General features: G+C 41.3%; 5 protein-coding genes across 6 annotated transcripts; 4 read left to right on the forward strand and 1 right to left on the reverse strand.

The window, feature by feature from the left end:
* Positions 1-1,519: 1,519 nt before the first annotated feature.
* Positions 1,520-3,890, forward strand: myct1a (myc target 1a). The gene is made up of 2 exons (XM_037449026.2): positions 1,520-1,828; positions 2,590-3,890. Exons 1-2 carry the CDS (start codon positions 1,774-1,776, stop codon positions 3,135-3,137), a joined length of 603 nt encoding a protein of 200 aa, XP_037304923.1. The 5' UTR covers positions 1,520-1,773; the 3' UTR covers positions 3,138-3,890.
* Positions 3,891-4,277: 387 nt separating this feature from the next.
* On the forward strand, positions 4,278-11,011 carry serac1 (serine active site containing 1). The gene is made up of 17 exons (XM_037449023.2): positions 4,278-4,457; positions 5,074-5,174; positions 5,297-5,333; positions 5,432-5,574; positions 6,050-6,139; positions 6,780-6,911; positions 6,995-7,116; positions 7,214-7,342; positions 7,481-7,594; positions 8,319-8,481; positions 8,665-8,815; positions 8,917-9,058; positions 9,232-9,332; positions 9,580-9,677; positions 9,833-10,015; positions 10,112-10,255; positions 10,399-11,011. Exons 2-17 carry the CDS (start codon positions 5,081-5,083, stop codon positions 10,533-10,535), a joined length of 1,980 nt encoding a protein of 659 aa, XP_037304920.1. The 5' UTR covers positions 4,278-4,457; positions 5,074-5,080; the 3' UTR covers positions 10,536-11,011.
* Positions 11,012-11,216: 205 nt separating this feature from the next.
* On the forward strand, positions 11,217-12,269 carry gtf2h5 (general transcription factor IIH, polypeptide 5). The gene is made up of 3 exons (XM_037449030.2): positions 11,217-11,301; positions 11,752-11,818; positions 11,972-12,269. The coding sequence occupies exons 2-3, from the start codon at positions 11,784-11,786 to the stop codon at positions 12,150-12,152; spliced, it is 216 nt and encodes a 71-aa protein (XP_037304927.1). The 5' UTR covers positions 11,217-11,301; positions 11,752-11,783; the 3' UTR covers positions 12,153-12,269.
* A 1,575-nt stretch (positions 12,270-13,844) lies between these two features.
* On the forward strand, positions 13,845-15,063 carry dynlt1b (dynein light chain Tctex-type 1b). Its single transcript, XM_037449029.2, has 5 exons — positions 13,845-13,942; positions 14,119-14,160; positions 14,441-14,564; positions 14,648-14,725; positions 14,874-15,063. Exons 1-5 carry the CDS (start codon positions 13,919-13,921, stop codon positions 14,942-14,944), a joined length of 339 nt encoding a protein of 112 aa, XP_037304926.2. The 5' UTR covers positions 13,845-13,918; the 3' UTR covers positions 14,945-15,063.
* On the reverse strand, positions 15,055-21,768 carry tmem181 (transmembrane protein 181). 2 transcript variants are annotated; one of them, XM_037449024.2, is made up of 17 exons: positions 21,462-21,768; positions 20,177-20,280; positions 19,857-19,924; positions 19,216-19,306; positions 18,948-19,066; positions 18,571-18,687; positions 18,273-18,353; positions 18,027-18,126; positions 17,685-17,815; positions 17,500-17,591; positions 17,355-17,412; positions 17,147-17,249; positions 17,005-17,056; positions 16,806-16,888; positions 16,602-16,691; positions 16,451-16,517; positions 15,055-16,342 (listed from the first exon to the last, which is right to left on the reverse strand). In XM_037449024.2, exons 1-17 carry the CDS (start codon positions 21,584-21,586, stop codon positions 16,258-16,260), a joined length of 1,566 nt encoding a protein of 521 aa, XP_037304921.1. In that variant the 5' UTR covers positions 21,587-21,768; the 3' UTR covers positions 15,055-16,257. The 2 variants fall into 2 exon arrangements, with proteins under 2 accessions (XP_037304921.1, XP_037304922.1); XM_037449025.2 differs by lacking the exon at positions 21,462-21,768 and adding an exon at positions 20,559-20,704.
* Between the last annotated feature and the right edge of the window lie 264 nt (positions 21,769-22,032).

The following is a 22,032-nucleotide window of genomic DNA, read 5'->3' on the forward strand; positions in this document are numbered from 1 at the left end:
GGACACATGATGAGACATGCTGTGAAGTTATCCTGGAGTATTACGCCATCTACTGTTCATAGAGGGGACAGAAAGACACCATAGCAGAGACTTTCTGTCCCTTGCTGTTTCTCTAAGTCAGAATAATACTGACCACAGTGGTCAGTAAGGGCTGTCACAGAGGGGCACATTAATAAAAGCTAATGTTGAGGAGATTAATGAGATGTTGATTTTACTCATTTACAAATAGAAACTCCTAACAGTTCTGTATTTTTCCTTAACCACAACAATAATTTATCCGTCGTTGTTGGCTACGTGCTTGAAGACCTTAGAAGAATACTTATAATTATATATTTTTTAATGTTAAATATTACGGTGTGCGCACTATTTCCCACCACTCTGTCCCATGACATTTTAATAAGGTTATGAACTCAAGGCAAAAGGTTTAAAGAATGTGTCCCCCACCTATGAGCCATTCCATTGTAGTTCCTCTCTAACAGAACACAAAGGCCAGTGGCCACACATACTATTATTCACTAAGTGTTATGGGTGTTTGCTCGGTATTTAGGCAACAATTAAAGGAAGTTCAGGCTTTGGTCGGGTTATTTTCACTCCATTTTACAGTGAGAACGCTGCAGGTTGTCAACTTCTTAGCATAATACATTTGTCAGAAGATCTTTTCATATCACTGGACAGGAATAACAAGGAAAGTTGAGAAATGTTGAGGTTGGATTTAAGGGGAATTATGTCCGTGTCCAAAGCTGATGGAACAAATGGGGTTGGTCTACATTAGATGCATACCAACACGACTACTCGCATCCTTCCTTCGGACTATACTGATGACCTTGCAGATTTGGCTTGGAGGGATTAACACAATGCTTACTGCAGGATCAAGAATGAGCAACGGGATGAGCTTCCCTTTTCATTCACCGTCACATGACAGTTAAAATGCAGAAATGTTGGTGCATTGAAAGAGTAGCCGAGCTGCTTTTCCATCTTATCAAACCAAACATGTTTTTACTGGATCTTTCCAACTGAGAAAGGACCAGACGTCCAATGCAGGTCCCGCTGACATGGCAGACACTGTGGAAAGACTGGGGTTCCTAACCGAGACGCTGGAAGTGAGAACAGGCAGATATCCACACAGCCTGTTCAAAACAACACACCAGGCCATCATTAACTGAGCATTAAAAGCGCTTACAGTATTCTCAGCTGAGGTTTTGTGTTCCAACACCCGAGTCCGGCCTGTAACTGCCAATGCATCTTGTGCTAAACTGTTTCCTGTGGGCTCTGTGGTGGATGGAAAGAATATGAGCGAGATTGAAACATTTAGCATTTCTGAAAGGAGCAGAAATAGTAGTGGTGAAAGCTGTAGTCTTTCAGTACTCCGGTGATACCATTTCACATTCATCAACCTGAAGGAAATGATGGGAGAGGAAGTGATTACAGCAACACCCCGTCACCCCACCTCCAGGATCTCTGTCCTGGATAGATAAGCCACTCCTGTTGCTAATTTCAAGCAGGAAAGCAGGAAATGTGACAGTGTAGCTTTCCGCTTCCATAAACAAGACGGCCGCCAGAGTGGGCCGCCAGTCCTGTGTGCCTCAGGGCTCAGACATACTGACAGAGAAAGTGGACAAGGGGACTGGAGAGGGGAAAAGTGAGAGAACGGGAGAGAGAGGAGGGAGAAAGACAGGAAAAGTAAAGCGAGACAGACAAGAAGCGGCAGAAGGAGAAGAAAAGGGAGAAGACAGACTGAACTGAGGGTCAGTCGCTCTTCTTCTCCTTGAAGTCATGGCCGAGAACAACACAAATCTCTTTCTGGAAATACTTGGGTCTTTTGATGCGGGTGAGTTATTTCCAACTTCCCTTCGCTTTTAGCAGGTCTATTTTCATGTGGTCTCTGTGATTGCCGCTGTTGTTCTTACAAGAATGTCAGCTTTGATCAACTTTAAAACAGATGAAATACGTGGGCATGAATACTCGCAGATTACTTCGTATAAACTTTTGCAACTCAATCCCAATCCATAAGGTCCAGACATGTTTTCTTAGTTCTTTTCTCCTCGGTTTCCCTAAATGATTTTTCCAGATGACTTTTGACCAGTGTCTTCTTTCCCTTTTCGCTAAAGAAAGCCTGTGGAAACATGGACTGGTAGAAACATAGCTTCCGTCTTTAACTCAACCGTATTGAGGGGAAATTGATTTGTTTTTGCTGGCAGGAGTCTGAAGGATTTGCCTAAGCTGCTGCATTCTCTCTCTTCTCTCAAGCCCACTTATGTGGGCACTACTGCTTCCAAGGCAGAGAAGCACTGGGATTTTTTAGGGAAGTGAAATGGAATCAGCTCACTGTCTCGTAAAGACTTGGTCTGGTAAACATGAAAGAGGAAAGATTACAATAAACTTCTTCTTAAAGCTTTTGGCCTTCTTTTATTAGTTACGTTTGTTGTAATATGTTTTGAAATACCTTCAATTTCCGAAACATAAAAAAGACCATTGTTAAAGATGAAGTCAATTTATATTGTTATAGTGAACAAGTTCATTCTGCAGTGGAAAGGATCCTTTAAACAAGTCATGAAATATGATTTCTGAAATGGCTCTCTTTCTTTCCAGTGCCTCTGATCATAGCTTTCTGTGTGTCCATCGCGGTGGGCCTGGTTTTGGGGGCCGTGGTTTACGTGATCTTGACCTGGATGTCCCGACGCAAAGCAGGCTCTGCCAGGATCACCCGCCGCCCTCCCCGCCCATCACGTACGTCTCCCCGCAGCCGCCCGGGCTTCAACCGCAACAGCAGCTACGACCGGCGCAGCAACAACAGTTTGGTGAGCGCCGCCTTCAGCTTCCACCGGCAGACGTCCTCCGCGGATCCCCTCGATCCGCTCGGGCACAAATCCAGCTTCCGTGCCTCCACCTTCCACCCGCTGCTGCAGTGCAGCCAAATCGCGCGAGAGGCGGAGGAAGGGAGCCAGACCACGCTGCCTCGTACGCCGACGCTGACCACGTCAGCTGGATCGCCGCGAACGGCAGCCCGGCCGGCCGCCTCCCCGCCCAGGCCCGACTCGTTTTGGGGGAACAACGGCCTGAAGGGTTCCCACGCTACACTGCCCCCACCTCCAGCTTACGAGAGCATTATTAGAGCATATCAGGAAACGTGCACCTGAGAGGAGTGATCGCCGGGTTGACTCTTAACTAATTGAGTTGTAAATGGATCTACAAATAACATTGGAATAAATCTGTATTGATTTATATGACCCAGTGGAGCAGAGAAGACAACAAAGACATTGAGGTAAACTGCGTGCCCTGTTCAACACTATACCACTATAACACTAAGCCTTTTGTTTCATTGGAATATATCTGGTATTGACGTAAGCATTGTTTCCTTTTTCAATGCTGACACAAAACATAAAAAAAACCTCAGTTATGCAGACCGTTTATGAACAGAAAGAATCCCACTTGAGCTGCCTGTATGAAGACGTACAAATACATACTGGTGACAGGGCAAGAGCAGCAAGAGAGATAATATCTATGAAAATAATTGAATGATTGTGTATGTCAGCCCCAAAGGGCCAAAGTTTCTGTATTAACTTGCATTTAATAAACTCTGTCATTGATGTGTCTTTGCAAAGCCTTGATGGAGACAGACTTTAAACTCATTTGATTTTTTGAATTGCTGTCTAACACGTTGTTCTCCAGAGCTGTGGAATTTGGGGGTGCGTAGTATTCAATGTCATTTAACGTGTCTGTGTTTGTGAGTAGAGTATGTTTGAGCGTGAGAGATAACCACAGTTTTGGTTGACAAAAGTTCTGTTGTTTAAATTAGATTGTAATTTAATGAACTTTCCCTTTAAATTAATGCAATAAAATCTAGAATGAAAAGCATGACAACTCTTTAGAGTTCTTTAGAGTATTTGCTGCAGCACAAACAAAACCGTATCTTTTCTTATAATAACAAATGATCATAATAACATGAACAACTGCCAAAAATTACTAATCAATACAGAGGTCATCAAAAGAAAAATGATTACTTTAGAGACGTTTCTAAAAAGCACAATCTATGTCTTTACAGCATTTTAAGATTGTTATGTTAATGTACAATACTGAATAGTGATGTTGTCTACTGGTAGGGACAATGATATAACTACCTCAGCGCCCTATGAACATAATCAGATTCGGTTGTTATATGATGGTTGGATCGAAGTTGTCCTTATGCATTTATTATTTTGTTCACCCCTTTGAGCACAGATTGTCTTTGCGGGTTTCCCCGCTAGGTTCATCCGGTAAGCCGTGCGTAAATGTGGCACTGAACGAAAGCGACTCATCCCAGGTGTGCTTCTTGCAGGTTGACCACACACACAACAACATAACGTTATGTTAGGTAGGTGACGCGTAATCTGCGGGACAGGCAGCTCATGAGACACCGGCCGCTGAGACCGAAGGAAGACGCGACTCTGTAGTCCCTCTGAAGTTAGTCCATGAATAAGGTAATGCCAATAATTATATAAGGAAAAACCCGCACGCAGCGAACTAACGTTCGCTTAATCGGCCAAGCCGGTTAGCTAGCAGCAAGAAAACGCTTCCTACAAGCTAGCGTTAGCCCGTGTTAGCTAACGGGTCACTACGCGTTTGGCCGGAGTGTTCCGTGTTTACTTCAGCGTCGTGGTGTGTCACTCGGGTGGATTTGCTGAAAGCAGATGGTTGACAGGCGAGGAACAAGCCGCAGAAGGCTTCGCCCTTAGCTTGTCGCTCCGTATTAACCGCGGCTAATGCTAGCGAACGTTAGCGAGAGGAACTGTAACGCTAGTTACATGATTTGATTATTTAAGTTAGTTAACGTTACTTAAGTTAACGAAGTTGACTATTAACGCGGGGCGTCATTTATTGTTCCAAATTGGTCAAATGTTGTTTAGTCGACAGAGCCTCGTCTCATAGGTTAGATGTGCATCATTTTACTTAACCTGAAGTTGGCTAACGTTGTTATATCGTGATCTAACGTTACATAACATTAGTGTCGCCGGCCTTACGTTAGACTCCAGGGTGTATAAAGTTGCAGTGGTGCAGTGAACAACGTGTCCTTTAACGTCACTACGGGACGTGCAGGTGGAAGATGTCCGGTGCGGCGCTGCGGTTGATCCGCTGTCGGAGGCTGAGCACAGCTGGGCCGCCTGGAGTGAGGAAAGTGCTCCAGTGGAAACATTTAAGTAAGCAATTATGACACACCGCGTATGGTGTCAGCTTGGTGTCCTTTAAAGACTTGGATTCTACCGTTGAGCTTTATTGAGCACATCTTCCAACCCTCATCCACTTTTCTGCTGACATCTAGGAAAGGTGGCTAAAGTGACTGGAGCAGTGGTCTCTGGGTAAGTTACATTATTTACATTTTACATACTTTGATGATTGAACTCGTGTGAAAAATGCTCTCACTGTGGGCCGCTTCTTATACATCTCCTCGCTATAGGGGCTGCCTTTTTATCACCTACGAAGTGGCGGCCTTGAACAAGGCTGTGACCATTGACACCAGTGCAATTCTTCAGGAGAAGTACAAGTCTTACATCTATCTGAAGGCCACTCCCTCCGATGAAAAGGAGAACCTTGCCACAGGTACTGAATGTCATCCACCTACACTTTTAACAACTGCACTGGGATATAATCTTGTATCTCTTATAAAGCCTGAAAATACCATTTTAAAATTTCTTTTTAGTTTTTAGATGTTTTGCTTTTGGGTTTCCCCCGAGCTGCTAGATAACATAGAATATGCTGAATGGCTGTATTTAGTTGTTGTGAGCACAAAATTGTACAGAGTTTGCCGTGTCCAGGTGCCCAGTGACGTCTGTTTTCATGGCTTCCAGTCTTTCCTTCCCCTCTATTATCTCCCCTGACAGAAGGTTTGGGTCAGCCCGATCTCACTTCCACTGTTCAAGGTTCTCTTATTAAATGGAAACTATTACCCATTGACCTGAACTAAGATACAAATGGGCAAAAATTACTAAATAGCTTCAGTAGTTAGGTAGGGCTTATATAGAATTTAAATTCTAATTGCCTAGTTATTGTAGTATTTTTGTCACATTGTGTCTAGGTCTTACACACAAAGCAAGGAGGGAACTTCATAAAGCAGCAAGGCGGTTCATGGAAGTATCATCTAGGGTTTTGCTGCAATCACTAGACGGTAAGACACCAAAGTTGCCATTATATATTCCATTTCATTGTTTGAGACCATACTAATGCCCCTCATGTTTCCAGGATTAGAAAGCAGAAGCTGCTTCTATTAGAAGAACAGATATGTAGTTTCATAAAGCTACGACTCATTTCTATGTGGGGTGTGCAGATTAGGGATAAAGGAAACACCTGCTTTGAACATGCACATCCTGTTTTTGTCACATAGTCTGTGCAATAATGTGCATATTTGGCGATTAGTTGCAATATACATGGTCTGTTGTCTTCTTTGATTTTTTATATTGCCTCTGGATTGATCCGTCTTGACTTTTGTTCATGTAAATTCTGATTCTTTTGAATCATAAAAACATTTTTCATGAAATTATATTTCCCATAAAATATTTAATACATTTTTACTTCTTGAAAATGAAAAGCTGCCAAGTTGATGACACAAGTTGTGAAACCACAAGGTGTGTAACCTTTTAGCCGTGAAATAATCTGAAAGTGGTGGTGTAGATAATGGTATTAGTCCTGGTAGATACGGTGTGAATGCGAATTTCACAGTACAGTTTAGCGATGTTCGTTTACCCCGTACCCATCCGTACTCTGGGAATGTTCAGCTGGTCAGTGCGCTTTCTACTCATATGTCGTAGAGCACTTCAGCCATGTTGATGCAGACCCACATGAAGTGGCCTTATGGGTCTTGTTGAAGAGGACAATGTCGGCTGATAAAGCCATCAGACTACAAGCCGTTCAGGAGCTGGCAGAACATCACCACTGGCACGGTAAAATACTCAAATTGTTGATCAGCAATTCAGCTTCAGTGGAAACCTGAGGGATCAGTTCACACCTGTTGTCAACGACGCAGACTACCAATACCAGACAGCCGCCCAGGTGATAGACCAGCGAACAGCAGTGGGCCTGGCCCGGATTCCTCAAGTAGACCTTCGATTCTTCCTGCGCTCACCTGCACTGCCCGCCCTAGGGGATGTAAGTATCTCTGTAGATTGGTCGATTATGTAGGACCCGACTAACTATTCAACACTATCAATCGATTGCATATGTATATGAGATGTTTCTACTTCAGTGTTTGTCGGCAGAGGACGGACTTAGGCAGCTGCTGGCCTCTCTGCCTCAGTCTGAGGTGGATAAATGTGTTCAGTACTTCACTTCGCTGGCCCTCCGAGAGAGCACCCAGTCCTTGGCAGCTCAACGGGTAATCGAGATGGAATGATGGACTCACAAATACACTTATTTTGGAGACTGACTTACTAGCACATGAACCAGCAGCTTTTGTTTAAAAGGGCTGAAATTCAAATCCTCATACTAATACATATGCTCTCCCGTATTCCAGGGTGGTCTGTGGTGTTTTGGAGGTAATGGGCTGCCATACGCCCAGAGCCTCACCTCTGTTCCCTCTGAGAAGGTGGAATCCTTCTGTCTACAGGCACTCGTACAGCACTCAAAGGTAATTGTAGCCATTAAGCATCCAAACATGATCTAGTCGTTGGGGGGGGTCTCTAATTCCCTTAATTGCATTAATCCTATTTGTCGGTTAAACACAACACTGCAGTTAAAAGCTAATCCTGTTCATCTTCCCCTAATAGTTAAAGAAAAACGCTAATTAATAACACTGAATTTGATTTGATTTCATATTTTTCCCAAAAAACAACTCCAACCTCCTCAGTTAATTCGGCTCATATCTAGAAACAGATCTCAAGGGACTAACTTCGGTTATAAGTGGTTGATATCGATGGCCACGAGACTTTAGAGGCCCTGTCTTAAAGCCAGTAGGGGCGAACATGTTCGGATGAGAGTTCTGCCATAAACAAATTCTCTGTCCAGTGCGTTGTGTGACTACAATCCTTTTAATCCGTAGCATAAATTGACCAATCCCCATGCCCTTGCATTACATTATATCTTGGTTACAGACGCCACAGAGGATAAGACACCCCCTCGTTGACGCAACACAGCGACGCAGTCAGTTTTCCCATCCACACCTGTTCTCCTTAGCGGGCACTTACCTATATGCCTTTTAATGGTAATGTGCCACCCTGTGTTCAAATGTAGGAATTGCGTGTCCCAATTCACCCGGGGGTTTCCCTCAAAGAAAAACAAACTCAACAAAACTACATTATAGCTGCACCAGTGACTAAATGTTCTGAACGTACTGAAACACTTCTGGTTTGCAGGTCCAGAGCCACTGTGACCACATAGTTGCCAACGGTGGGCTGCAGCTCCTCCAGAGGGTTTATCTGCTCCGCAGAGACTCTCTAAAGATCCAGAGGAACATTGTTCGTATCATAGGAAACTTGGCGCTCAATGAGAGTGTTCACCAGGCCATATCCCAGTCTGGTAAATGTACAACTGGTCTTGTTATTCCATAGAGAGGTTGAGTTATGGGTCATCTTGACTAGGTGTACTGAGTGTGTAGGAAATGTGCTGCCCTTCCTAGTAAAGATTTCTCCTTTCTCATGAACAACATATTTGAATACATCCAATATTTTCCTTTCTTCCTTACCCAAACCTCCCCTTCAGGCTGGATCTCGGCCCTCGCTGAGATGACGCAGTCTCCTCATGTCATGCAGGCGTCTCATGCCGCTCGCGCTCTGGCCAACCTGGATAGAGAGACAGTAAAAGAGAAGTACCAAGACGGCGTTTATATCCTCCACCCACAAACACGTAGCAAGTATGAAAACGATTAATTCTGTTGTCATGGGTTTTTAGCAATGATACTTCAATGTTGTTTTGTGTGTAAACCAACACTTGAACGTGTTTTTTTTTCTCCAGCCAGCCAATTAAAGCAGACGTTCTCTTCATCCATGGGATTCTTGGGGCAGCTTTTAAGACTTGGAGGCAGAAGGACCGCGAGTTGTCGGAGGAGGAGAAGGAAGCAGAAAGCAGGGAGGACTACACAGAATGTTGGCCAAAGGTAAATAATTGTCCTTTTTTTATTGTCCTACATTTTTATATTAAAACTTTTGAACCACCATGCATTGGTCTTTTTTTGGCCATTAAGGCAATTCAATTGTTTGTTTGTTTTCATTAAAATGTGGAGTTCTCATCTCTCACTGTTCACTGTGTTATGTCCTTTTTTATTGACAGTCCTGGTTGGCTGCCGACTGTCCAAATCTGAGAGTACTATCAGTGGAGTATGACAGTCACCTCAGTGACTGGATGGCCAAGTGTCCTGCAGAGAATCAGAGGTGAGTAATCTGGAGTTTCTTAATGTGCCCATTGGGGTTTAAGTATAGAATGGTATACTATTTTGCGTGCGACTTTGGTTACTTGCCAATAATAATACAAGTGGACATCCAACATTTTGATTAAATTATTTAAAGCTAATTAAGCTAACGTTTCTTCATGAAATAAATGTTTATTTTTACTTGTTGTGCCCCACTTCCAACGCACTCTTGATAAATCCACTACTGAATACTTTTTTGGTCTCCTCAGGAAGTCCTTGGCTTACAGAAGTCGAGAGCTACTAAAGAAGTTAAAACTTGCAGGAGTTGGAGAGAGGCCCGTGGTCTGGGTAGCTCACAGTATGGGAGGTATTTCCTTCAGATTTTTACTCAAATCTCTTGAATACAATATGAAAAACAAATGACTTTGTCACACCTGGAACTACATGTGATTATGTGTTTCCACTTTAAAAGCCGTGCACATGGTCTGTTTGTGTCCTCTCATGTCTTGATTTTTCTATCAGGATTGCTTGTGAAGAAAATGCTGCTGGACGCCTCAGAAGACCCAGAAATGCACGGGCTGTTGAATAACACGAAGGGCATTATGTTCTATAGTGTCCCTCACCGTGGCACCTTCATGGCAGAGTACTCTGTCAGTGTCCGATATCTTCTCTTTCCCTCTGTAGAAGTCAGAGAACTCTGTAAAGGTAAGTGTTTAAAATGAATTATGAGGTCCATCACTGTTTGTGTTTCAAAGAAATTGTGCAATATCAATTGTGGGTCATTGTCCGTGTGCGTTTAAGACTCACCGGCACTGCGCGACCTCAATGAGAACTTCCTGAACATTGCCAAAGAAAAGGAATTCCAGGTGCTGAGCTTTGCAGAGACGCTGCCAACAAACATTGGTCCCATGATCAAGATACTGGTTGTACCAACGCAGTCAGCAAGTACGTTACAATAATGCACATGTGAAATTAGATGCCTTCATTTGTGATAGCTTGAATTTAAATGCAATGGGCAAAAATAGCAGATCTTGAAAGCGACAAGTCTAATTCTTTTATCTCTTACTTTGCTTCCGCTCTGGTTTTAGATCTTGGCATTGGGGAGCTCATCGAGGTGGACGTAGATCATCTCAACATCTGCAAGCCAGAGAAGAAGGACTCATTTCTTTACAAGCGCAGCCTTCAGTTCATCCTGGAAGCATTGCAGAGCTACATCAGTCACTGATGGAAATACATCAACATAACACACTGACAAAAACCTACTAATAACTTGAAATGGGGGGGACCACTGTCACCCATCTCCCAAAAAACTATATGAAAACCTAACTGCCTATCCTTAATGTCCACTTGTATAAAAAAAACAAATGTGACATTTGTGATATTTTTTTACAAAAAGATTGCGGTGTCAATAGTCATCCTTCTAGGTCCCTCTCATCTGTGAGTCAGAATTTTAAAGAACACTCGCATTTTTTAGTTTTTATTTTGTAATGTATGTATTTTATTCTAACGACAGTATTTCAGTCATAGTGTGCCAGACTTATTCCTTCCTGAACTTTACCTCAAATGGACCTGCATTAATATAATTTGGGTTGCTTTATTTTTTGTACAGGACAAACAAAACGATGGATTATAAATCACAATGTGTTTGTAGTCCTGATTGCCCCTGGCAATGCTTACAATGAATAAATGCGTGAAGTTGGAGACGGATCTGTATGTTCTCCATCTTTTTCAAGGCAAAGCCACTTCGCAATGCATTTCTGATTTAAGGTTTTATGTAAATCATTGAACGGGACCACTTTATGGTTACAGTGCACTTTTATATAATTTACCCACAATAACATGTTTTCGTATTTCTAAAATACAGTGTAGCTTTTTAAGATGAATAGTAATTAATTACAATATTTAAATGTCACATGCCCAATTTTGGGATGAGAAGATTGTCCCTCGGCCCCCACCGTACGTCCTCACCGCTTTGTAACAACAGCTATCAGGTTGGTGAAAGTCTCATCTGCCTCGACTCCTTCTCTTGTGTATCTGTGTGTCTCGTCGCTGTTGGTAGCGTGTTTGTTAGATTTTAAATCTCTACCTCGCAGAGCAGCAGCAGGGACGAGTTAAGTCACCTTTGAACTAAGCTAACTTCAGCGCTAACTAGCTAGCTAACGTTAACCTGTCTGTACCCAAAAGCCACCGCTAACTAAGCCGTTTAGTAACTTGATTACATGCTGGGTTGATTTTCCGAGGAAACAGTTTGAGCGTGCCGTCTCGTTTTAAACAAATAAGCTTTTAAAACTAGTCATCTTTGCTGGCATTCAGCGTCCTGGATTCTCCTGTTGCCCCCGTTAGCATGTCTTCGTTAGCATGTCGCTGTAGGTAACGTTAACTTCAGTAACAGCCGTTTATTGTGTGGCACGTCTGAGGTTTTTTTTTTTTTTTTTTTTTAGCATCAACTGCTGATTCCTCCTAACCTGTCAACATGGTCAACGTACACAAAGGTGTCCTTGTTGAATGGTAAGAAAATCTATATCTGCCAAGAAATGTTTGTAACCATATGGAAATAAAGTCATCGATATTCCTCTTGATGCACTAGCACAAAAATAAAGCTCAACTTGTGTAGAATGTAATAATTGATGAAGCTGTTCTCTTTGCTGCTCACTGGACCAGTGATCCTGCCATGAAACAGTTCCTCCTCCACCTGGATGAAAAAATGGCCCTGGGCAAGAAGTTCATCCTCAAGGACCTTGATGACACTCACGTCTTCATCCTCGCAGAGGTGGTCCAGACCCTGCAGGAGAGAGTGGGGGAGTTAATGGACCAGAATTCCTTCACCATCACACAGAAATAACAAAGAAGTCTTCCTTCTGGAACCGTGGCCCGTTTAAGAGTTTGTCGTTAAATGCCCGTCGTTGCAGACCGAAATGGCAGGTTTTTTTGTTACAATAAATGTGAAAAGTAAAATGTTTACCTTTTCAATTTGTTATAAATTATGTTCATTTGGAAATGTCTGTGCATTGCATTGAGATCTTTGTTTGAATGAAAGCACATTATTAAACTAAAGTTAAGTGCAACAATCAGAATTGGGGTTATTTGTTAGTGGATTTGGCCCTTAGTGTTTCTAACCCTCAACCTTCTGTTGAAAGGATAGAACATTTCTTATTGAAAAAATATTTAATGTACACTGCTCAATAATGTTAGGGAACACCATCAAAATATAGGAGCAAGTCTATTCAACTTGACAAAAGACTTAAAAACATTATCAGAAACACCTTATCAGATAATATAGGTTCCAACTCATCGTCCCAACTTAACAGTTACATCTTACAGCTTCACAAGCTGCATTAAGCTAGCACCAGAACCATTTCACTTTCCGGTATTTGTATTTTCAGAATAAAATGTATACTGGGCACAATCACGGTCTAAATTTGGAAGTTTAACGTTAGCCGCTTTCAAGTAAAATTAGTTAAAGGTTAGCCGATTTATAAATTGATAATAAGGTAGAGTAATGTGATGCTAAATCAATTCAATTACAATTGATAGTGACTTTTAGTGCGAACTTCAAGGAAGACGCGAAAACGGCACTCCCGGAGAACCTTGACATCTGATAAGCTAGCTTGTTAGCCTAAGCTAACGTAGCTAATTGATTCAATTACATTAAGTTAGGTAAATTAACGATAGTAGTAATAGCAATGGCGCACTACAGTAAGCCAGAACATTAACAATTTACAGTTACCGTTAGCTAGAAGCAATAACGTCAAGTAATGCAAGGAAATGCACAACAACGTTTTACCTTAACGTAAACAGTTTACTGAGACAGTTAAGTTAGCTAACAGCTAACATTACATTAGCAACACCACATGTAGAAACTAGACGAGAAGAAACTGTATCGGTAACGATACATGTTACAGCTGGTTAACAAAGTTAATTTCGAGACATCGTGCGAAATAATAATATAGTACGCTGTCCAAAAAGTTGGTTTGTAAAAGCAATAACTTTCAAATAACTTACCTGAAATTATCCTCTAAATTCAGACCAGCGATTGAAAAATGGGCGGCAGCTTGATCTTATGTAACGTTGAATGAGAGGTTTTCTACAGATGTATCAGCAGGGGACTGCATTTCCCCCTTTTTTAAGTTGAGTTTTTATCAATACAATGACTATTTAGTATCAGATAAAATGTCATCCAATGTTATTTCTGTAACTAGCAATCATTGGGTGATAGTGGGTGATATGTCCTATTAATCTATTACTAAATAACGTTAGATTAACATCTGGGACTGCCACAATTAGCACTAACGTGAATAGTCTCACATATTAATAGTCTCAATATGTTAGCACGATACGTTAGCATAGTTGGTGACTGACTGTGCCAATAAATTAAAATTAACGTTACTTTCTTTTAAATTAGTTAACGTACATTGATTAAATGAAAAATGTAATGTAGTGCACAAAGGCTTTTCACAACAGTTACATCTTATTAATTATTTTTTTAGATGTGTTCAGTCGGTTCCTTTATTGTGAAGACCGGAAGTATCGTTAGTAACTCAGTTCCTTTTTATATAAGGTTAGCTAACTTACATTTGCTGCTCGATTCACACATGCGAGGTTCTAGTAATGGACCAGTATCATAAAGAAGAGGTGGGTTTCATCCTTGGAACTAATTTTTGGTTATCTTTTTCATCACTTCTGATATCAACAGTTATACACCAAATTGCCCCCAATAATGCTAATCGTTCACCGACAAATTCACGTTAGAAGAACAGCCATTACGACTGGTTAGCATTGACTAAAATGTTTTGTTTATTATCAAACAGACTGCGTTCGTCGTTGAAGATGTGAGTAAGATCATTAATGAGGTAAGTAAAAAAAGACGTGATTCCTATCCGTTTATATTTTTTCATCGGCTGATTGCTACGGCTAGTTTTATGTTTACCGACCTGTTGGTTGCTAAGGGCGCAGTAACCGTTGCTAGGCACCATCCGTAGCGTAACGTTACTCTTTTTGAATTCATACCATGACCTGACTGACACACATTTTGTGTACTTTATCGTGCTGTGTGTACGATATGATGCGGATTGTTAAACCTGCTCACACACTTTGAGTCAACAGATGACTCTGTTTAAATTGTCTCGGCAGTCCGTGGAAGCGGCCATCGGAGGACATGCCTACCAGCACAACAGAGTAAAGCAGTGGACCACCATTGTACTGGAGCAGTGCCTCAGTCAACTCAGCAAACTCGGGAAGCCGTTCAAATATATTGGTATAAGCGCTGTTGCCTTGCAGCAGTACTATTATTGTGCATCTTGTGTGCGCATTAAAAGACCGTGTCCTGTTTTCCCCCAGTAACCTGTATCATCATGCAAAAAAATGGAGCAGGTCGGCAAACAGCTAGCACATGCTTCTGGGACAACAACTCTGATGGTAAGTTGTAATGTTCATGTTTTCTCTTACCAGCAACCATCAATGTGCTCTTGTTTTTTTGGGTGGTCAGCTTTCAAGCTAGTGGCATTTTTCACACACTTTAAATGTGTAAATTATACTATATGTATTGTGTATTCTGCCACAACAGGAAGCTGTGCAGTGAAATGGGAGAACAAGTCCATGTATTGTATCGTTACTGTTTTTGGACTGGCCATCTGAACTAACTAATTGTAATTGAAGTGTTTAAAATCTGTAAGAAGTTGTGTATTTTTCAAAACCACCAGGTTATGTTTGGTCATGTTGGCTAAAACTGAATAAACTGTTATAACTGTGCTGAATACACTTTGCTTTATTTACATGTGACGTGACAGAGTGCTACATTAACAACTCTTATTTTATGAAGCAAAACACATTTTGAATTTGCAACATACTAGGACCCATTACAACCTCATTTAATCACCATAAACTACAATAACATCGAAAGAATAAAAAATGTACATTTTATGTCAAAGCATTTATAAATTTACATGAAACAAAGACAAGGCACCTTCTTGATTATAATACATTTTCACATAAAATATTTGTGTTTTTTTTTGTCCATAACCAGTTTTATAAAATATAGGGAAAGCTGCAGCAGAAAAGGGAATTGCTTAAATAATATCTTCATAGCACAAAATAATTTTGGCCAATGGTGTGGAGATAAGGAATAATTAACATGAGTCAGTAGTTATCTACATTCAGTTGTGTAAAATCCAAGCAATTTATCAAAACCCATTCTTCCAGGTAGTCAGATAATACAGTATCAAGTCATTTCGATTTAGCAAAATAAATGACATTTTTAAACAAGCCATTACAAAGTTGCTTTCCAAGGGAAGAAGTAGTTCGAGAGAGAACTAGTCCTGTATTTGACAAAACAACCAATGTCTGATGAAATTAGAATTTGTCAATAGCCAACATTACAGTGGCACTTTAACGTTCATCTCTCATGCCGTTGCTGCAGGCCTCAAAATGTGCACTTGCTGTTGCAGCATAAGCTTCCTGTACTTCCTATAAATCAGTATCATGTAGCTCTGCTTGGCCCAAAATAATTCTCAGAGAACAGAATTTAGTGGCAAAAACAACACAGTGCAGTAGTGACAATAGTGGTTGAAAGCAAAACAATACACATTATAATAAACATCTATTTTGCACAAAATAAATTATTATTAAATTATATTAACACTGTACATTCCTATCAGGTTTTGAAGTTGCAAATGTGAAAAACTTGTATCATTGTATGTGTTTCCTTTGTTTTCAATCAGACGGAAAGCAAAAAAATAAAGAAAAAAGGTTGAGTGGCCGCTCGCTTCCGACTGAGTAAAATACAGTACATTCAGTAGACATGGAACTTTTTTAAAATATAATTATGTACACATAAAGCATATCATTTCATATTACCTATTTATTTACACATTCACATGTTGTCATATTCTATTCTCATAGATTCCCAAATGGACACAACAAAAGGAACAAAAAGCCAATCAGAGACCCCATCAGTCAGTGTCACTCTCATCCTGGTACTTGGCGGTAGCTTTGATAGCGCGTCCATTTTGTAAAGGCATGTCTTCATAATCACTCCTTTACAAAGATAAAGAAAACATCAGCTGGTTCATGCAGGTTCACACTGAACACTACCGTGCAAACTGTAAGGGTCAAGAATTGAATTGAGAAAAAAGGATTGCTTACCCATATATTACTTCATCATCGGAGTCATTTAGCATGGAGAACGCAGGATTATCCTTCAACTGGGAGTCTGGCAAATACAAAGAAACTGTCGGGTTAATGTATGACTTTGCCTTCTGTATCTACTGAATTGAAATTGTAGTAGATTACCTACCATAAAGTGCATTCTTGGAGGGGGAGTACACAAATGCCAATGTGTACAAGTAAAAGTTGAGTAGACCGTAGAATGATAAAAATTCAGCTGGTATGTCTGGAGTTAAGGAATGTTTTCTCATTTATTTATGACACCAACATAGTATCTTACATGTTATATTCCAGTAAAACAGTTGTCAAAAGGAATTGTTGTTTTAAAAGATATAGTTTTGGTAATGAGTGGACAGTTCAGCGACAAAATTGTCTTGGAGAGCCTTGGCACCAAACCTCAGGTAGAGAATGGCCATGCTGGAGGAGAAAGAGCAACAAGATCAACTGAATGGAATCAACCACAAACTTTAAACAACTCTTTCTTTCTCACACACACACACGCTTTTAGGTTTGGGATTTTCCTTAAAACAAACCTGATAACAAGGACCACAAACGTCAGAGCTGTCAGAAACTTGAGCCGCAGATCTAGAGATTTCAAACACACAGCACATTAATGTCATCCTTTTAACAGCAAGAGACTTGAATCCAACACAGGAAGGTGAGGTAATGTGATACCTGAGTACGGCATGTTTTTGAGTTCCGAACAAGCTCTGACGACTAAGAAAATCAGATAGAGGATGTAGAGGGCAACTACAATCAGAAAAAAGACCTTCATGCCCTGGAGAAATAACATTGAACTTCATTAAACAGCTGTGCAAATGAATATAACAATACTGTCCAAACATTCAACATGCCACGGCTTTTACCATTAAATCAGCCTCACCTGGAAGTTTTCTATATCCACCTTGTACTGATATGTAGGGTCTTGAAGTTCATTAACCCTGAGAATTCAATAGAGGAGAGCAGATCTTTTCAGGTTTCTCATAGTTAGCATCGGGCTTTTTCACGGCCAGCGCAGTCCGACTTACGTTTGCCATATGCCCAGCGTGACCGCTGACAGCCACAGAAGACCCACGATGATCAGTTTTGGCAGATAGAACGTCAGACATTTCCTTTCACCCTGTGGAAACAACGTTAAAAAAAAAGAGACAAAAAACAGATTCCTAACACGCTAAAAGTGAGAGCATAGCTACAGGTGTAGCACTGGACCCACCTGGACCCTGATGCCGTGATACACACAGAGCCAGAAGAGCAGCAGCGCACACAGGAACAGAGCCTGGAAGAATGTGTCTAACGTCCCTGGAAACCAGCTGTTCACCAGGAATGACAGCGGGAAAAATGGATCTGAGCAGCAAAGGGGACAAAACACACACATGGACACAGTGACATTGCATTTGGACGCCTTTTACAATGGAGAGGACAAATGCATAAATCACAACTGTTGGGCCTGTAAGCATCCTGCAGTGATAATGAGTGATAATGGGGAAGTCAGAATGTACAAGTTGCATGTTAGGGGTTCAGTATTTCTTGAAGAGAGAGAATACAGAAAACCGACCATTGTAGAGTAACAGCATTGGGAGCAGGATGGACATCCACTTCTGTTCAATGCCCCAATCCCTCATAGAAAACTTCCTTAGAGAATGTGCAAACAAGCACTGGGAAAGGCAGAGAAGAAAGTTTTAGTAACGATTTTAGGTCACAGATTATCTTTTATTCACCATCATGTTTGGTACGATTGCAATATTGGTCAAGTGACTTTAACTTTATGATTAAGAACTATAAAAGACATCTGTGGCCTTACCGTCACCATAAAGGTCAGCACCACAAAGACAAAACGGAACCAGATCTCCACTTGAGAGAAGGTGGGGTTGTACGTTTTCCACTGAGGGGTCAAAAAAAAAGTAAAAAGGCATGGCAGACCAAGGGATTATGAAAAAATAAATATATCTCCATAGCAACAAAGAGACAATATCAGAGTTTGTCTCATGAGCTGGGAGTAGCAGCAGAGTTTGTGAATTTTTAAGAGGATTAATTATACAGACGTAACAAAAAAAATCTTCATAGAAAAAGTGAAGTCGTGTGCAGTCTGGGTCACATACCACAAACTTGACTTTGATTTCATACGTGATATTTTCGAGGCCGTTGAAGCTGACCATGACCTGGTACTGGGTGTAGTTTAGATAGCCAAGATGCAGCACGATGATCTCATCACATTTCTGTAGGAAGAGACAGGAGGAAACACTGAGTCACTGCTGGCTCAGTCAACAATCCAACTTCACTGTGCATATAACAACTGATCTGAGGATCCCACTATATTACATGACGTTCCAAATTCAATCCTGCACTCGTGGCTACACTAAAAGCATATTAAAACCAGAACCGACTTTAACTTCACACCACTGTGCGATTAAGTAACGATTAATGACAACCCAGCGTGCTGTGAGAGAGGAAGAGGGCAGCGTTTGCTGACACTTACAGTCCCGCAGTGAAGCGTTCTGGATTTCTGGTGCGCATTGTTAATGCGCATCACGCTGGCGTCCTGCATCACTCCTTTTAGCTCAACGTTGATGTCAAAAGGCTGCTGGAAGTCTCCCACTGACACAGACGGCATCAAGACATGTCAGCACTCACCAAAACCAAGTATATTTGCAAAATAATTAGAGGGAAAGTTATTCCTCTCTTTGAAGGTGGAGTCATGTGGGCGGATAAACAGTTGTTATCTGGAGCTCATTCGGTGGTCTTACTATTGCCGTGTTGAGCCTGCATCACACAGGTCAGCCATAGCTGCTGGTTGTAGGTGGTGAGGGGAGGTGAAACTAGATTGAAGGGCCCAGTCTGAAAACATACAATGAATTAGATGTTACTAGATGAATTTACTAATCAATGTAAGGGGTACTTATCCATGAAAGACACAGAGACAATATGTTCTTACTGTAAGAATAAATATGTCTCTCTTAAAAACACTTTAAGTGTCTTTAAAAGGCCAAAAGACATTTCAATGATGAAATTACTTCTGGTTTACAGGTTTTATAGTGCACATAGAGCACAGAAACACACACACACACACACACACACACACACACACACACATATAAGGCTGGTAAAAACAAAAGGCAAAGGAGGAATTGCTCACAGGAACAGGATACAATTGCACCTCACAGTAGCTCAAGTAAGGGGAACAATTTGTTCAAACCAAATATAGACATATAGATATAAACATAAACTATTGTGCAAATATTGCACCAATTCACCACCATTAATCTGATTGCATTTTTGCAAAAGTGATGTGATTGCAACCATTACCCTTTACCCTAACATTCACATCAAATACAACTATCAAACAGTCATGCATGCTATTAGGGCGACTGAAACCACGTAACCTTACCTTAACTGAGAGGTTTTTGAGAAGTAACTGATCACCACTGTGCTCTTGCTCAGAGATAACCTTGGGACCTGCACAAATTTAGCAGAATGCATGCTTCACAAACTGAACTACAGGACGGCCAGTAAGGATCTGAGAACTAAAAGTCCTTAAGTGCTTATAAACAACTGTTTTTAAAAACAACTGTTTTTAAGCACTTAAGGACTTTTAGTTTCGGGTTATCACAGAACTCTGTGACGTTATCTGTAAAGCCACAGCCTGTTTGAATGACCTATGACCCACAGCCAGCGTGTGGCAGTGTTGCAGAAATGTGTCGACTATACCTGCAATCCCAATGAAGATTGTAAGGCCAAAGCAGATCAGGAAAAACACGAAGACCAAGACAAAATGTCTTTTGGACAGGGTGTAGAGCCGCATGGGGGCCTGTCTGTCAAAGGGACACATTTAATGAATTAGGAACACGCATAAAAGCTAATCATCAGACTCAAATTCAGAGTAACGTTTTGTGTTATTGTTGTTATTGTGGTCAACGCCGTTAGCCTACTGCGGTTCATGTCTGTCAAAACTGCTAGCTCCCATGCTAGTTTGTGCTAGCAGTACCAGATGGAAGGAAGAGCTACAGAGCGGCTCTAAAACAGTCCGCGCACACTTTTAAATATCGGTGACACATCTCGGACGTATCCGCCGAACACATCGTACACTTACAGCTCCATTTCTTTCGGTTCGCCGTGTTGGTGCCGAAAGGAAAAACGGAAACAAAAATTTCAGCAAGTGAATCCACATCCGCGTGTCAACATCAGCCTGCGACTACGGGGATGCAACGTCATCGAATGGGAGGGGCTTGATCATGTGACCCCAGGCGAGGGCTTCCCTCCTCCTTTATAAAATGTTCCAGCGTGTTTATTTGATGTAAAATAACCCACCTCTATGGCCATGTTTAAGTGTTAGACGGTAGGTTGATCTATAATTGTATCTGTGATTGAGACTTTTGAAAAAACACTTACGGTTTAAAGTTTTGAATGCAACGGCTGAACATTTTTCAGGTGTCTTTTGTACGTGGTTTTTATACGTATTGCGTAACCCCACTTGGTTGATTTAAAATGTCTTATGAGCTAAAACACCAGATATTGTGTTTGTTTTTTTCTTAAACATTTAAACATCATATAGATTTTATGTAGTGATTTATGACCGTTTAATGCAGTAGCCTGCAGGCGCCCCCACACGTGTTGCCTTCTCCTTAAAGGGATTGAGGCCCCTACCTCGTTTTAAAATACATACAAATAGAGTACACAAAGAATATGTGAAAGTGAAAGTGTTAACATATTTAGCCTATGTCTACTGCTGTGTTACTGTTGTATTCATCTACCCCTCAATGAAGCATCATGTAAAACCTAAAGCGACAACATACAAATATAATTTCAAATAAATCTCGCACGCACCTGTTTATCTAACATCAATACACATTGTGCCCGTATTTAAGAGCTATTCTTTCAGGTGTACATTGCAAAAATCTCATTCACACAGCGTACAAAGCAATATAAAGAAAGCCTCAATATTAAAGCGCAGCGGGGAATTGCGTCTGCCATTGTGTACACACAAGATGCCAACCTGTAAAAGCGATCATCCCGGTAAGGTGTCAGGTCCTCCTTAAGTTCATTGTAGGCCTCCTGTATCTTCCTGCAGAAGTATTTCAGCTCGGTATACAGAGGGTTTTCTGAGTAGTCGGTGTCCATTATCACAGCGAGCCGTCTGAAAATGGCGATGGAGAAACAAACCCGCAACCTGCAGAGAACAGCGCAACGATCGGTCTGTAGCCTATTGTCACGTCGTTTAATTGAAAATGCAGCCAAAGCTGTTTTTTTGTGTGTGTGCCGGTCCAAAGGGAAGACAAAACCAAAGCTGCAGGGAAAAAAACTGAAAGGGAGGGGAGGGGGGGGGGGGGGGGGGGGGACTCATAAAGCACACGGGAGGAGGGTCACGTGGTCAGAGTTCAGCACCACGGACAGAGGAAGAGAGCGGCCTCTGATGAGAGCAGGGATGCGCACTCAGGCTCCAAAGATGCACTAAAACAAGGATGCCAATCACTCCACCCATTAATGCTCCATTTACATATTCAAACATAATCCAGTCTCTCTAATCCCTAATAGCAGCTGTGACACTAAATTCAAATGATTTTCAT

This window comes from Pungitius pungitius, chromosome 20 (assembly GCF_949316345.1).
Source record: "Pungitius pungitius chromosome 20, fPunPun2.1, whole genome shotgun sequence".
NCBI classification, from domain to species: Eukaryota; Metazoa; Chordata; class Actinopteri; order Perciformes; family Gasterosteidae; genus Pungitius; species Pungitius pungitius.

Excerpts from the sequence above, each read along its gene's own strand:
- myct1a (XM_037449026.2), top strand. The coding sequence starts at position 1,774 with ATGGCCGAGAACAACACAAATCTCTTTCTGGAAATACTTGGGTCTTTT. Across the intron at positions 1,829-2,589 it reads ACTTGGGTCTTTTGATGCGG|TGCCTCTGATCATAGCTTTC; the intron begins GTGAGTTATTTC and ends CTTTCTTTCCAG.
- serac1 (XM_037449023.2), top strand. The coding sequence starts at position 5,081 with ATGTCCGGTGCGGCGCTGCGGTTGATCCGCTGTCGGAGGCTGAGCACA. Across the intron at positions 7,595-8,318 it reads CACTCGTACAGCACTCAAAG|GTCCAGAGCCACTGTGACCA; the intron begins GTAATTGTAGCC and ends TCTGGTTTGCAG. Across the intron at positions 9,333-9,579 it reads TGTCCTGCAGAGAATCAGAG|GAAGTCCTTGGCTTACAGAA; the intron begins GTGAGTAATCTG and ends TGGTCTCCTCAG.
- gtf2h5 (XM_037449030.2), top strand. The coding sequence starts at position 11,784 with ATGGTCAACGTACACAAAGGTGTCCTTGTTGAATG. Across the intron at positions 11,819-11,971 it reads AAAGGTGTCCTTGTTGAATG|TGATCCTGCCATGAAACAGT; the intron begins GTAAGAAAATCT and ends TCACTGGACCAG.
- dynlt1b (XM_037449029.2), top strand. The coding sequence starts at position 13,919 with ATGGACCAGTATCATAAAGAAGAG. Across the intron at positions 13,943-14,118 it reads ACCAGTATCATAAAGAAGAG|ACTGCGTTCGTCGTTGAAGA; the intron begins GTGGGTTTCATC and ends ATTATCAAACAG. Across the intron at positions 14,726-14,873 it reads CTGGGACAACAACTCTGATG|GAAGCTGTGCAGTGAAATGG; the intron begins GTAAGTTGTAAT and ends CTGCCACAACAG.
- tmem181 (XM_037449024.2), bottom strand. The coding sequence starts at position 21,586 with ATGGACACCGACTACTCAGAAAACCCTCTGTATACCGAGCTGAAATAC. Across the intron at positions 20,281-21,461 it reads CGGGATGATCGCTTTTACAG|ACAGGCCCCCATGCGGCTCT; the intron begins GTTGGCATCTTG and ends TCCCTTTGACAG. Across the intron at positions 16,692-16,805 it reads GTCCACTCATTACCAAAACT|CAGCTGAATTTTTATCATTC; the intron begins ATATCTTTTAAA and ends CTCCAGACATAC.